General features: G+C 23.1%; 5 protein-coding genes across 5 annotated transcripts; 4 read left to right on the forward strand and 1 right to left on the reverse strand.

The window, feature by feature from the left end:
* Nucleotides 1–443: 443 nt before the first annotated feature.
* PBANKA_1205500 (RING zinc finger protein, putative) lies at nucleotides 444–2,440 on the forward strand (the record flags this gene model as incomplete). The annotated part of the gene is made up of 2 exons (XM_034566103.1): nucleotides 444–1,505; nucleotides 1,607–2,440. The coding sequence occupies 2 exons, from the start codon at nucleotides 444–446 to the stop codon at nucleotides 2,438–2,440; spliced, it is 1,896 nt and encodes a 631-aa protein (XP_034422733.1).
* A 1,157-nt stretch (nucleotides 2,441–3,597) lies between these two features.
* PBANKA_1205600 (conserved protein, unknown function) lies at nucleotides 3,598–4,257 on the forward strand (the record flags this gene model as incomplete). Its single annotated transcript, XM_034566104.1, has 1 exon — nucleotides 3,598–4,257. One exon carries the CDS (start codon nucleotides 3,598–3,600, stop codon nucleotides 4,255–4,257), a length of 660 nt encoding a protein of 219 aa, XP_034422734.1.
* An 808-nt stretch (nucleotides 4,258–5,065) lies between these two features.
* Nucleotides 5,066–5,419, forward strand: PBANKA_1205700 (conserved Plasmodium protein, unknown function; the record flags this gene model as incomplete). Its single annotated transcript, XM_034566105.1, has 1 exon — nucleotides 5,066–5,419. The coding sequence occupies one exon, from the start codon at nucleotides 5,066–5,068 to the stop codon at nucleotides 5,417–5,419; it is 354 nt and encodes a 117-aa protein (XP_034422735.1).
* An 836-nt stretch (nucleotides 5,420–6,255) lies between these two features.
* Nucleotides 6,256–6,585, forward strand: PBANKA_1205800 (conserved protein, unknown function; the record flags this gene model as incomplete). The annotated part of the gene is made up of 1 exon (XM_034566106.1): nucleotides 6,256–6,585. The coding sequence occupies one exon, from the start codon at nucleotides 6,256–6,258 to the stop codon at nucleotides 6,583–6,585; it is 330 nt and encodes a 109-aa protein (XP_034422736.1).
* Nucleotides 6,586–7,721: 1,136 nt separating this feature from the next.
* PBANKA_1205900 (AP2 domain transcription factor AP2-I, putative) lies at nucleotides 7,722–11,918 on the reverse strand (the record flags this gene model as incomplete). The annotated part of the gene is made up of 1 exon (XM_034566107.1): nucleotides 7,722–11,918. The coding sequence occupies one exon, from the start codon at nucleotides 11,916–11,918 to the stop codon at nucleotides 7,722–7,724; it is 4,197 nt and encodes a 1,398-aa protein (XP_034422737.1).
* Between the last annotated feature and the right edge of the window lie 1,537 nt (nucleotides 11,919–13,455).

The following is a 13,455-nucleotide window of genomic DNA, read 5'->3' on the forward strand; positions in this document are numbered from 1 at the left end:
AAATAATAATAAATTGAATGATATATTTTTGTTTTAATTAAAAATAATTCTTCTTTTCAACACTTCGACAATTTTTTTCACATTATAATTAAATAAGTCAAAATGGTAGCAAATAGAATTTTAGTAAATAAAATTATTTATATTTATCCTGTATATTTTCAATAGTTTTCATTTTTAAGCTTGACTTAATTTTTTTTTCTGCACAAAACAAATTTAACACAATTTATAATAGTTAAAGAATTTTATTCTCTTAAAAATTTTAAATTACAATAATATAACAGACACAAACAAATATACAGTGAATCGATAAACATCAAACATATATGTACATAAAGACCAATACATTCCTACATGTCATTAAATATATATTCAGAAATTTAGACGAATCATAGACAATAATACCAACCAACCTTTTTATGTATAAAGAATGAATATTCATAGATATGGAGAGAAAAAGTGGACAAAGTAAATATATGCATTTTTTGCCTATAATTAATTCACAAACAAAATTAAATATATTAGAAAAAAACAATGTTTTAGAAAAGGTTCATATACTACCAATAAAAAAAAGAAGTTCAAATTTTCATGAATTATACAATAAATTGAATAAATTAATTAATGAAAAAAATATATTGTACGAAGGGATTGTTATTAGCTTAAAAGATGGTTCTGAAAGTTCCGACTTGAAAATAAGCAAAATTCCTCATATAAATGAAAAAGAAGAAAGCATAAAAATAAAAAATAAAATAAATAATGATGATGTTTTTGGAATTGATAAAGTTTCAACAGATGAGAGCTCTGCTGATGAAAATCAGACATTTGATGTAGACATTCCTTTAAATGATAATGATGAAAATAATAAAAACATAAACAATATTAATTCAGACATTTTTAAAAATAAAAAGGATAATGGTCAGAAAGAAAGCATGCCACAATTACTTGACAATAATGTCGATTATGTTATTATTAATTGCATACCATCAAAGGGTATACTTAATCATGATACCTTAATTTATACTGATGGTAAATATGTTGATTATTTAAAAAAAATCGAAATAATAATAATAAATGATATAAATTATAAAAAATATGAGAAAAACATTAAAAGAAAATTTATTTCTTTAAAAAAAATGATAATTAAAAAGAGTAATGAATTTTTTAATGGGGCTATGTCCTTATTCCCATTATATTTTAATTTTATTCCTGAATTGTGCATGTCAAAAAATAGAAATAAAGTTTCAAAAAATGAACAGTGTTCTATAGAAAAGATAATCAATCTTAGCACTTCTGACGAATACAATACAAAGAAAAAAGAGACAAAAAAAATAAATAAAATTCATAATATTATAACACAAAAAATTTTGACGGCTCATTTAATTCCTTATTTCAAAAACAACAGAAATAAATTATTTTACCCTGGAAAATTATTTAATGTATATAATTTTTCTTTTCTAGTTTCAAAAATCGATATCGATATAAGTGCTGGTTTTATTGACGATTTAACTGTAAGTCTTTTGAATTCGTGATTTTGCATACTTGCTTCTTTATTCCTTTCGTTTTATATTATAAAATATTTATTTTTAATTAATATTTTTATATATTGTAGGAAATAAACCTTAGAGTTGATGGATGTGAAGCATATACCAATGTACATATTGTTCCTCTTTATGATACCTTACCAACAACATATAACTATAATTTGTTTATAGATTATATAAAGCCATATATAGAGAAAAATTATTTAAACACTTTTTCTATTTATGATACATTTTTTTATAGAGGTGTACAATTTAAAATTATGGGGGTAGACCCAATTGATATCAAATGTGGAAAAGGAAGAATAAGTGCTAATACATCAATTTATATTCAAGGTTCAGTTAAACCAACATTTTTTGATGTAATATCAAATAAATCATTTAATTATATTAAATCATTACCATTTGAATATAAGCCTTATGCAATATTAAATATTTTACAGCACCTCGATACTGATTCATTATTAAGATTATTTCCGTCTGCAAATACAAATATGGAATTTTCTACAAAAAATGAACAAAATATATTAGATAATTTAGCTCCTCTTATGTATATATATAATAAAGAAAACATTTCTTATGGTTCAAAATTGGAAAATAAGAGTTTATTCCAAACATCAAACAGTGGCGATTCAAAAGATATTATAATTGAACAGAGCAACGCACATCGTGAAATTAATAACAATATTGATAAATCTGGTAACGATTTTGCGAATAAAAAATGTTCAAGCAAAATAGACAACAATATAATAAATGAACAATGTGTAGTTTGTTTTGAGCATTTCATAAATAATGATAAATGTATTAAATTAACTTGCTTCCATACATATCATTGGAAATGTGTACAGAATTGGTTCAGGTTTAATTTGACCTGTCCCTGTTGTCGTCATAAATTGGACATTTAAAATGAACCCACGCAAAACCAAACCTATTTATATTTACATATTTTTTATTCGATATTTTTATTTATCATTCGTTTTATTTACATTTCGAGATATGAAGATGCACCATTTGAATCAGTCCATTTGCCAATCCGTTTTTGTCTTTGTTTTAGTATAACTTCAATATTGTATATATATGCATATAATATATAAATTAAAAAATGTTTTTTTAAACCATCAAATATAATCTTGTATATATTAAAACAGCGAACTAGTAAATAAGAAAAAACAAGATAAAACTGATTTACTGTGCATATAGGGTGTTTGTTAATTTTAAATATTTATTTTAAAAGTGATTCATATATATATTGCATGGATGAACTATCCTGACTTTGAATTATTCTATTAATATATTTTGTTTAAAATTATTCATAAAATTTGTTGGCAATAATTCATTTCATGAATAAAAGAAATGAATACCAATTTGATCATTCATTAATTTCGGAATGATGCTAATACACAAAACCGATATATACTACATTTATATCTTTTTTTTTTAAATTATTTTAACAAATGAAAAATTAAAAATCATTTAAATAATTTTTTTTTTGTAATTTTACATAATTAAAAAATATAAATATCATAATAGGATATATATAAATATATTAATCAATTTATTTGATATCTTTTAATCATTGCTGATAAATTTTTATTAATTTTATAAAAAAATAGTAAATAGCTGAAGAAAAAGGAATAACATTATTCAAATTTTGGTTAATGGTGTGTTATTCTAACTATTTTATAAATTCATCACATATGATTGTATAAAAATTGATTAATTATATTTATTGTGACTATATATATAACAGTTTTATTAGTAATGTTTCAATAATGATCCTATTATTAACAGCATATAAACATTATATATAATCGGATCAAGTTATATAATAGTTTATTTAAATTTTTGAAAATATAAATATATTAAAAAGGGGTGATGATATAAAAAAAAAATACGACAAAGATATTTTTTGGCGATATTTGGGTCTAAAAGTTTGTTTATATTTTCCATATTTATGAAATCGGTTATTATGCCTGTGAGCATGGAATGTTTGTGTGCAATTAAAATTGTGAATTTTTTCTTTTAATATTTTAATTTCTTTCCAAAAAAAAAAAACGAAAATATGAACTTTGTGAAAACTTATATATATAAGCAAGAGTATACAGAAGAAGGAATAAAAGAATTGGAAAAAGATGCAAGGAGTGTAAAAGAAATTGATGAAAATAAAATTCTAAAGGATTTGCCAGAATTTAAAAGAGGTAATAACTTTTTAAGTTTATCTGAACAATTAGAATTAAACAAAAATAATATAGGAACTGCAACAAAAGAAAATCAAGATAATGCAAATTTATACGATGCTCCAAATATAAATGATGAAAATATAGACTTATATGGAAATCATGAAATACATGATAATTATAGTGTTGAAAAAATTAAAGAACGAGAAAAAGAAGTTGCGGATGAATATAAAGAAGCAATAAAAAAATATGTTAAAAAAAAAGAATTAATAAATATAGCGTCACATGATGATATTTTGAAAGACAATATTAATCATAATTTTAAAAAAATAAAAAAAGAAATTATTAATAAAAAAAAAAATAATAATGAAATAAAAACAAATATTAAAGCTATAATTAAAACTACAAAAAAAAAAACAGATAATCCAAATTTTGATAATAAAAATATCCATAAGGAATTATCTCAAAATACCGAAAAAAAAAATATTGAACAAACACAAATTTCTTTTCTCTTATCTGGATATTCTGACAATTCAGATGACTAGCGATACATCCCTGTGGGTGTTTGTACATTGTAGTATTTGAATAATATAGGATATAATATGTTTTTTATTTTCCTATTTCTTTCTATTTTTACCTTTACAACAGTTTCGCATTCCCAACATTGAGGGGAATGAACCTAAAACTATGCATGGATTTTCACGTAATTTGTTTAAATATTATATTCCACAAAAAATATCATAATATATACCTTAGTTATTCTAACATTATTATGATACTTTTTCAAAAAATAGAGGTTTGATAATATATTTATTTTCCATTTTATTATTTTGTACGGGAAACGTTTTATAAAATATAATTTTTTTTTAATGTCATTTTTCGTAATTAAAAAAATAAACAAAATCCGGAACAAAATATATAAATATAATAAGTTTAATATATTTTTTTTAAAATTGTAAAAAAAAAATAAGAGAAATAGTGAGTATAAATCGATGAAAGAAAAATAATTTTAAATAAAGTCTCATCACATAAAGGAAAATGCCAAAGGTGCAAAAAAATGCATTATTGCTATATATATATTTTTTACATATTTCTATGTGTTTATTTTTAATACAGTTTTATCAAAATGTATATTAAAGGATAAAAATTGAACAATAATTAATTCACGAAATAATTTGAGTGATTGACCAAATTAATTTTTTTAATTAAACCCTTTTTAATAATAAATAGAAATATCAAACATATTCGTATTTTCTATATTTCACGATTATAGAAAAATACAAGGTTGAGTTTCATCATCACATATCTATTATTATTGTTTGTTCTCATTTTTCAAAGTTAAACGATTTTGCAATGGTCTTAAAAGATAAAAAAAAAAAACTTCAATCCTTGCGATATTTAAAAAATAAAAATGCAAAAAAGTATTCTGAAAAAGAAACCAATCCAAAAGAAACAAAGCAAAATGAAAATGATGAAAATAAACAAAATTATTTAGATGATGATGATTTGCCAAGTTATAACAGTAATGATGATGCATTAATTAAAGACAAGAATCAATTTTCATATATTCTAAGTTCAGATGAGGAGCCATATGAAATAGAAAAAGAAAAACAAATTAATATATCAAATAAAAATAAGCAAAAAGAGTGCCACATAAATCTTGTATTAACATCAGTAGCTTTAAACATTCCAATAGGAATGATATAATAAATTTATAGGAATATGCATATAGTTAGAAAAAATGGACTTTTGCGAAAATTGTAACTTATTATTATTCCTTTTTTTTTCAATATTTATAATATAAACATTATCATCAATTGAAATGTCTTTAAAATTAAAATATTTTTTTTTTTCATATTAATGATAGTCTTATGGTTTTCCAAATTTGGCTACACTTGTATTATAATTTTATCAGTTTTTCAGTGAACTTATTTTTTGGTATTTTTCTTTTTATTTAATTATTACAATAAATAAAGTACTATAAATAATAATACAATTTTCTTATATTACATTTGATTTTAATTTTTTTTTTCATTTTATATTTAATTCCATGAAGATATATTAATGCTGTGTGTATACATATATATATATATTTTTTTGTTATTTTTGTTAATGTGCTCATTTTTACGTCAAGGTTTTATTTCACCAACTTTTATTTTGTGAAACACACAAAAAATGTTTAAAATAAAAAAAATATATTATTTTGAAAAATAAGCGATAAATAACGAGAGATTGTATTTTTTCTATTCATGAAACCTGGGGCTAGTTCTCTAAATTTTTTGTAAAATATGTTTGAAAATAAATTTAAATATGTGCATATATACTAAAAAAATATCCATCAAAAAAATACAAAAAAATGCAAAACTAATACATTCCACTATTAATTATTAATACAAGAAATATTTGTGTATATAATTCTAATTATTCTATATTTAATAATATAAAAAATGTATAAACAGAATATTTCATAATATTTTACTATATAATATAATAGCATATGTACATATCATATAAATATCTATAAGGGAAAAGATGAAATAAAAATGATTAAAATACGTCGAATAAATTTATACAAAAAGATTAAGGAAAAAATCCCTTATGGAGTTAAACAAAGCCAAAACTATAAAGATGCAAAAAAACAAGAAAGGTTATCTTTAGAGGCTAATAGAAAATTAAAAGAAAGCCGAGGTATGCTATTAGAAGGAAAAAAAAACTTATTCATGTGTTTAAGGCAAAATAGTGATATAAATTGGTATAGAGCTGGTCAAATTTTAAAACATTTAGAAATCCATCAAAGAGCTAAACCAGAAATAACTTCAAAAATGAGAGAAAAAATTACAGATATTGCAAATTTTGTAAAAAAGGGAAGATGAAACCTGAATTTTTATAAATATACTGCCCCATGGATATACTTTGATGCTATGATAAAGTTTAACAAGTGAAATTATTTCAAAATATCCATATACTTTATGTAACTACAATTATTTGAATTATAATGAACAAATTTAATGCAACTAAAGAAATTATTTCCTGTATTTATTTAAATGTCATACCATGTTGTAATTGTACATGCCGTTCACATTTTTTTTCATATCCCATTGTACTATATATAATACGATGCTTCATAAATCTTTTTTGTGTGCATAGTTTTTTTTTTTTTTTTCAAATTATATATATATGATTGTGAACAATATTCCTAATTTAATTCACAAAATAATTCATGTTATTTTTTAAGTATTTTGTATTAATAACTATGAGTGTGGATAAAAACATGATATGATAAATTTACAATTATGTTTATTAAAAAAGGAAAGATGAAGCATAAGAGCGAAGAATAAAATAATTATAAAGATAAAACATTAAGATAAATTTAATAAAAAAAAATTAAACTAAATTAAATTAACACATAATAGCATTCATATGTATAAACACGCATGTATTGGTACGTACACACATGATACGTACATAACACAAATATACGTATATACATACGTATATAATAGTAATAATATTAATATGGGATATTATATATTAATAATAAATAAAAACATATTAATACTATTTGATTAAATTATTCAAAAAAAAATAAAAAAAATTAAATTATTAACAAGACAAAAATTGAAGAAAAAAAAAAAAATCAAAAGCGAAAAAAAAACGCATAATAATAAACCCGTAATGAAAAAATATGTGCATACATAATAGAATGTGTATATCGTATACTATGTATGATACAATATTTTTATTTTGTGTTCAAAATATTTTTGCTAATTTATTCAGGTTTATTCTTTCCAAATAATTTAATACTTCATGTATTTAAATCATTTATGACAAAATAATTTTACAATTTTCCCCATTGGCATATTCGATTTATATCCGTTTCACACTTTCACAAAATAATTCATTCAAATAAATGTTTCCAATTTCATGCGACAAATACATATAAATAAAAATATTCATGTGCTATTATGTACACATAAGACACCCCCTAACTTTAAATATGTTATTACCACTACTCTGTTTTTATTTCTGATTTTGAATTCATATAATATATTGATGGATCATTTATATTTCCATTACCATCTTCATTTCCATATCCATTAAAATTCCTACCTCCATTCTGATCATATGAATTATTTGTATTATTATTTTCACCTTCCATATTATTTCCCACATCAGTATTATTAGTAATGTTAGTGCGATCTCTAATTACATTATTAGTTCGTGTTTGTAATTCAGTAATATTTGTATTATTGTCATTGTTATTTATATAATCCATTAAATTATTTATCATATCTGATTTCATATTTCCATGACTATTACTATTGTTTTGGATTCCATATGTCTGATTTAACACATTTCTGTTCATATCATTCGTCATATTGCTTGGGGATATTGTATTCATATTATGGCTTGTCAGTTCATTATCCATCTGACCATATACAGAATTATTATTATTTGGAACATAATTTATTCCATTATTTAAATTGTTATTTATTTTATCGTTTTCATTGTTTGTATCTTTGCTATTTCGAATGCCATCATTAGGAGTCATGTAATTATTATTTGTATTGGAGTTATTTTTTCTATTTATAGAATCTAAAAATTCAGAATTTATTACATTTCCAGAATTATAATTATTATTGCTATTATTATTATTTGCAACATGATTTATTCCCCCATGCTCTAAGCTATTTTTATTATCATCAATCAAAAAATTGGTTACCGAATTCATTTTTTCTCCAGATATATTATGCCCATCTATATTTTGTGCATAATTATTTATATTATCACTGTGGCCATTAACATTATTATTATTTGGAATAATGTTTCCTATTCCCCCTGTATGTAAATTATTAAAATTATAGCCATTAATTTTGTTAACTTGATTTATATTATTATTCATTGAGTTTCCAATATTCCTCCCATCCATTCCGGTATTATCATTTTCTAAATTAGCATCTTTTCCATTTATATTTGATGGATCCATTATTTTATTATCATTGGGTGCATTAATAACTCCATTCGGGTCTAATCCATTTATTGCATTTAATTCAGCAAGGTTATTCATGCCTGGCGGTACTACAACCATACCATTATTTCCAACACCGGGTGTAGTGTAATTTTTAAATGCACCGATATTTCCTGGAAAATTATTATTAATTGGATTTGATATGTTGGTGATATTAGAAATATTTCCGGAATTACCTGCATGCATATTCATATCCATGTTTGGATTATTACCAAGTGCCCCGTTTATCATTACCATATTATTCATCAAATTATTATTTCCAAAATTATTTGAAGCAAAATGTGGTGCATTATTTTCAACAGCACCGTTAGCAAAATTATCCTTAAAATTTATATTTATCATACCATTTTGATTGTTTCCATTATTCATCATATTTTTTGCATCAATATTAAATATGTTTAATAATTCTTCATCCGTAAAAGGAACAGCTTTATATGCGCATTTAACTGTATGCACAGCTAAACTATGTGCTTTATTGAATCCCCATTTTTTTAATAAATATTTTGAAATTTTAGGTTCTTTTGAATTCTCATTTTCTAAATATTTGGCAAACCATGAATATGAGTATGGATCAAATCTCACCCCTTCAACAGGTGTCAATGCATTAGCTCTTGCAGTTAAACTTTCCATACGTCGGCCTCTTGGAGCTCTAGTTCTTTTTGTAGGGGAAAAATCATTTTCACTATCTTGTCCATCACTATGTGGAATTTTATTATGAACACCCCCTCCTATAGCCCCAAGCATTCCATGATGTTGATAAGGATTTGCTCCAGAATTAGTTACATTACTTCCTAAACCTTGGCCATTATTAAAATTATGCATATGTGGTAATAACATATTTCTATTCATCCCTTTATTGGCACCATTAGTATTATCATTCATGTTGTCATCATGATCTAACATTGAACTATTATCTAACATTGAATCTAAATTATTGTTTGAATTATTATTTAATAAATTTCTTCCTCTTTTATTTCTATTTTCAGTTGTTGTTGCTCCAGCTTGTTCAGCTTCCAATCTACATTGTATAGCTAATTCTTTAGCTTTTTCAAAACCTAACTTTTTAATTGGAAATCGCCGCATTTGAAAAATTTTACCAATTGACCAATAAGCTAGCCACGAACCTTTTCTATCATTATATGAAACCCCTTTCATAGGTCTAGTACAATCTTTATCATATGGATCCATACATTCTAGCAATTCTCCATTATCATTGAAGCTTCCATTATTATTACCAGTAATATATCCTCTTCGTATACTTTGTTCTATTTCATCTAATGATAGATTTGAGTCTTCGCTTAGTTTCCTTTTCGGTGGTCGACCTCGACCTCTTTTTATTCCTTTATTTGTTTCACTTTTTAATAAATCTTTTTTGGTTAATATATCATTAGGCGCAGTAACCAATGCCATTCCCAACATTGCATTATTATTTTCACCATTCATATTTCCCATATTCATGCCATTTAATTGATTTATCCCATTTAGGGTATTCATTCCACCAATGTTAGGCATGCCATTGATTGTGTTCATATTTCCACCTCCCATATTATTCATATTATTAATACCATTTTGAAGTGCTCCGAGATTATTACTATTTGCCATAATCATATTACAATTATTTCCCATGATGGCATTATTACTTCCATTAGGGGCACCGTTATTATAATTTGGATCCATTTCATTACTACTCATCTGAGTATTTATAAGACTAACTTTTATTAATTCATTAGATATTCCATCAATTGCTTTTCTACCATGTACATGAAACATTGGCTTACATCTGGCACCCGCCTTTTCTGCTTCTTGCCTAGCTTTAACAGCTAATATTCTGGCTTGCTCAAAACCATATTGTTTAACTGAAAAATATTTTCTTATTTCTCTTGTATTATCATTCCAAGCAGCTAGCCATTGTTGTTTTTTAGGATTAAATCGAACACCTGGAATTCTTGGCAAATATTCAGGATGGCCTTCAGTATTAGGTTTATTCCAACTATTCATTGTATCATTTTTTTTTATTTTTTCAAGTTTTATATTATAATTTTTATTATTTATATTGGTATTATTACTATTCATTCCGATCAAATTATTTCCATTATTATCATAGTCTCGAGTCCCCCTTCCATTAACGCCATTATTATATGTACCATCCATAAAATTTTGATCCATCATATTATTTTCATCCATATCTGAATCATATAACATTTTATCTTTTAAGTACTCTTCTTGATAATCATAATCAGATTCTTTATTATTATATTTTGAAACATCATCATTTTTATTAGTATTATTTTTATTTGATTTTAGTTCATACTTTTTTAAATAGGATAAAACATTATCGACATCTGCATTATTAGGATTGTCTTGTTTGCTATTCATCATATATTTTAAATTATTAACTGATTCATTTGGTAATTTTGTTCGCATAAGACAATCATAATAATCGTCTACCATATTTTCATTTTGATCACAATAGTTATTCGTATTTCCTCCACTATTTTGGAAATTATTTTGATTTATAACTTTACCATTAATACTTAAATTTGTATTATCTTTTGATGAACCCATCACATTTGCTAAATTAAAATTATTATTTACATTAGTATCATTTGCTCCATTTCCATATTTATTATTATTATTATCAAAATTAGAATTATTAACATAGTTTAGTTTTTTATTTATTATTGCTTCTTCATATTCATTGTGTAAATCATAATAGTTCATATAATTATTTGAATTTTGTTGTGAATCTGCTGCTCGCAGAATATTTAATTGTTGCTTTAAATAATCACATACAGAAATATTCCAAGTAGATGGTAATTTATTATAACTTAGACATGGACCAAATACGGCTATATAATTATGTAAATCGACAACTGTTAATGCATTTCTCAATCTATTTAAATGATATAAAAATGATGTTTTTTCATCGGAATTATTTGAATCAGTACACATATCCTTTAAGATAACTATTAATTGTTGTTTACATATTTCTACTAATGATGGTACATCTAACTTATCTTGTTCAATATAATTCATATATATTTCATCTTTTTTTTCATATATTAGTTCATTTTCCCCCCCTTTAGCATTATTTGAATATTCTGCTAATTTTTCACTATGTTCATTACCATCTTCGCTTTTTGTATTAATATTATTTTCGTTAACTAGTGTTTCCATATTTCAAAAAAAAAAAATTCATTAATTACATATATTTCTAAATATCTTTATGGATACATAAATCGACCTGTTTGTGCACTTTTTGATACACGTATAGAAATTCACATTAAATAGTGTAATGGTATATATGCATGTATAAATAGGAATATATTTGCATTAAACTATACCTTCATTTATACATTATACACATATAGTTGTATTATTGTCTAATAATTAAATGATGTGCCCTTTATATATAAACATGTCGAATACACTTATTCGTATATATATATGTATGTATTCTTTGTTTTTATTTCGATTTTTATTATTTTTTATCATATAATTTACACATTATATATGTCTTAACTTTCTTCAAAAATATACAAGCATCTTCTTATATTGTGAAAGTATTTATATAGTGAAATTAAGAGCATTTATAGTTTTTGTCTAATAGTCCCTTAATACATATATAATAATGGAATTCACATTAATATATTTGTGCTAATAATTAAGCCATGTTAAAGCTCCTGCATTTTTTTTAATAACTTAAATACATACAAAATATAAATAAAATATATACTCTCTATCTATATAGAGATATATATGTCATTGATACATAAAAATTATACAATTGAAAAATATACAAAAAAAAAATGCATATGGTTCTATATATAGTTCATCAAATTAACAATATAAGTGTGGCTCATTTTTCTCGTTAAAAAGTTATGTATTACTATTGTTATTTTTTTTGTTTTTTTATAAACATATATATATATATATATATATAATATCATTCAGTCTTTAGTGCATTCACCCATTTTCATATATACCACGTGGAAACGTATAAATATAATATACAAGTAAATATAATAGTTGTATACATGCACGCATGTATATCTATTAAAAATGGCATGCACTTATATTAACAAATATATATGACTATTTGTTGTGATATCATATGTGCAATATATACATATATAATTTAAATGTGTTCTTTAATTGCAAAAAATTTTAATGTATTTTTAATTAGCACATGTATGTGTAAATAGTGTTATAAAACGAATAAATACATAAGTATGTATAAGCACATGTATATATATATTTACAATATATATAAACATATGCAAGTTAAATGTGTATGCATATATATTCAAAATTCAAAAAAAAACTAAAGAAAAAAGTAAATATTCTTAATTCTGTAATATATGATCTTGGCTTATTATCCTTTTTTACGTTTTTATTCTTTTTTTTAAGTTTATTTATATAACCTTTTGTGCTATCCTTTCGTTAAATTATTCTTTTTTTTTTCATCTAATTTTCTCGTTTCAATTCTAAAATTATATATAATGTATATTTATATATAATTTTTTTTGAGCACTTTGTTTTCTTTTTTTATGTTTTAAGTTATATTTATATTTAATGTGCATAAGCAAATTTACGGAAATCAAAAAAAAAATTTTCAATTTAAAATCATAAAACATAGAAAAAAAATTCTTTTATATGACATTATTATATTCATTTGGATATTTTTTTTATGTTTTTTTTAAACATATATTTA

The sequence above is a fragment of the Plasmodium berghei genome (genome assembly GCF_900002375.2).
Source record: "Plasmodium berghei ANKA genome assembly, chromosome: 12".
Taxonomy (NCBI): Eukaryota; Apicomplexa; class Aconoidasida; order Haemosporida; family Plasmodiidae; genus Plasmodium; species Plasmodium berghei.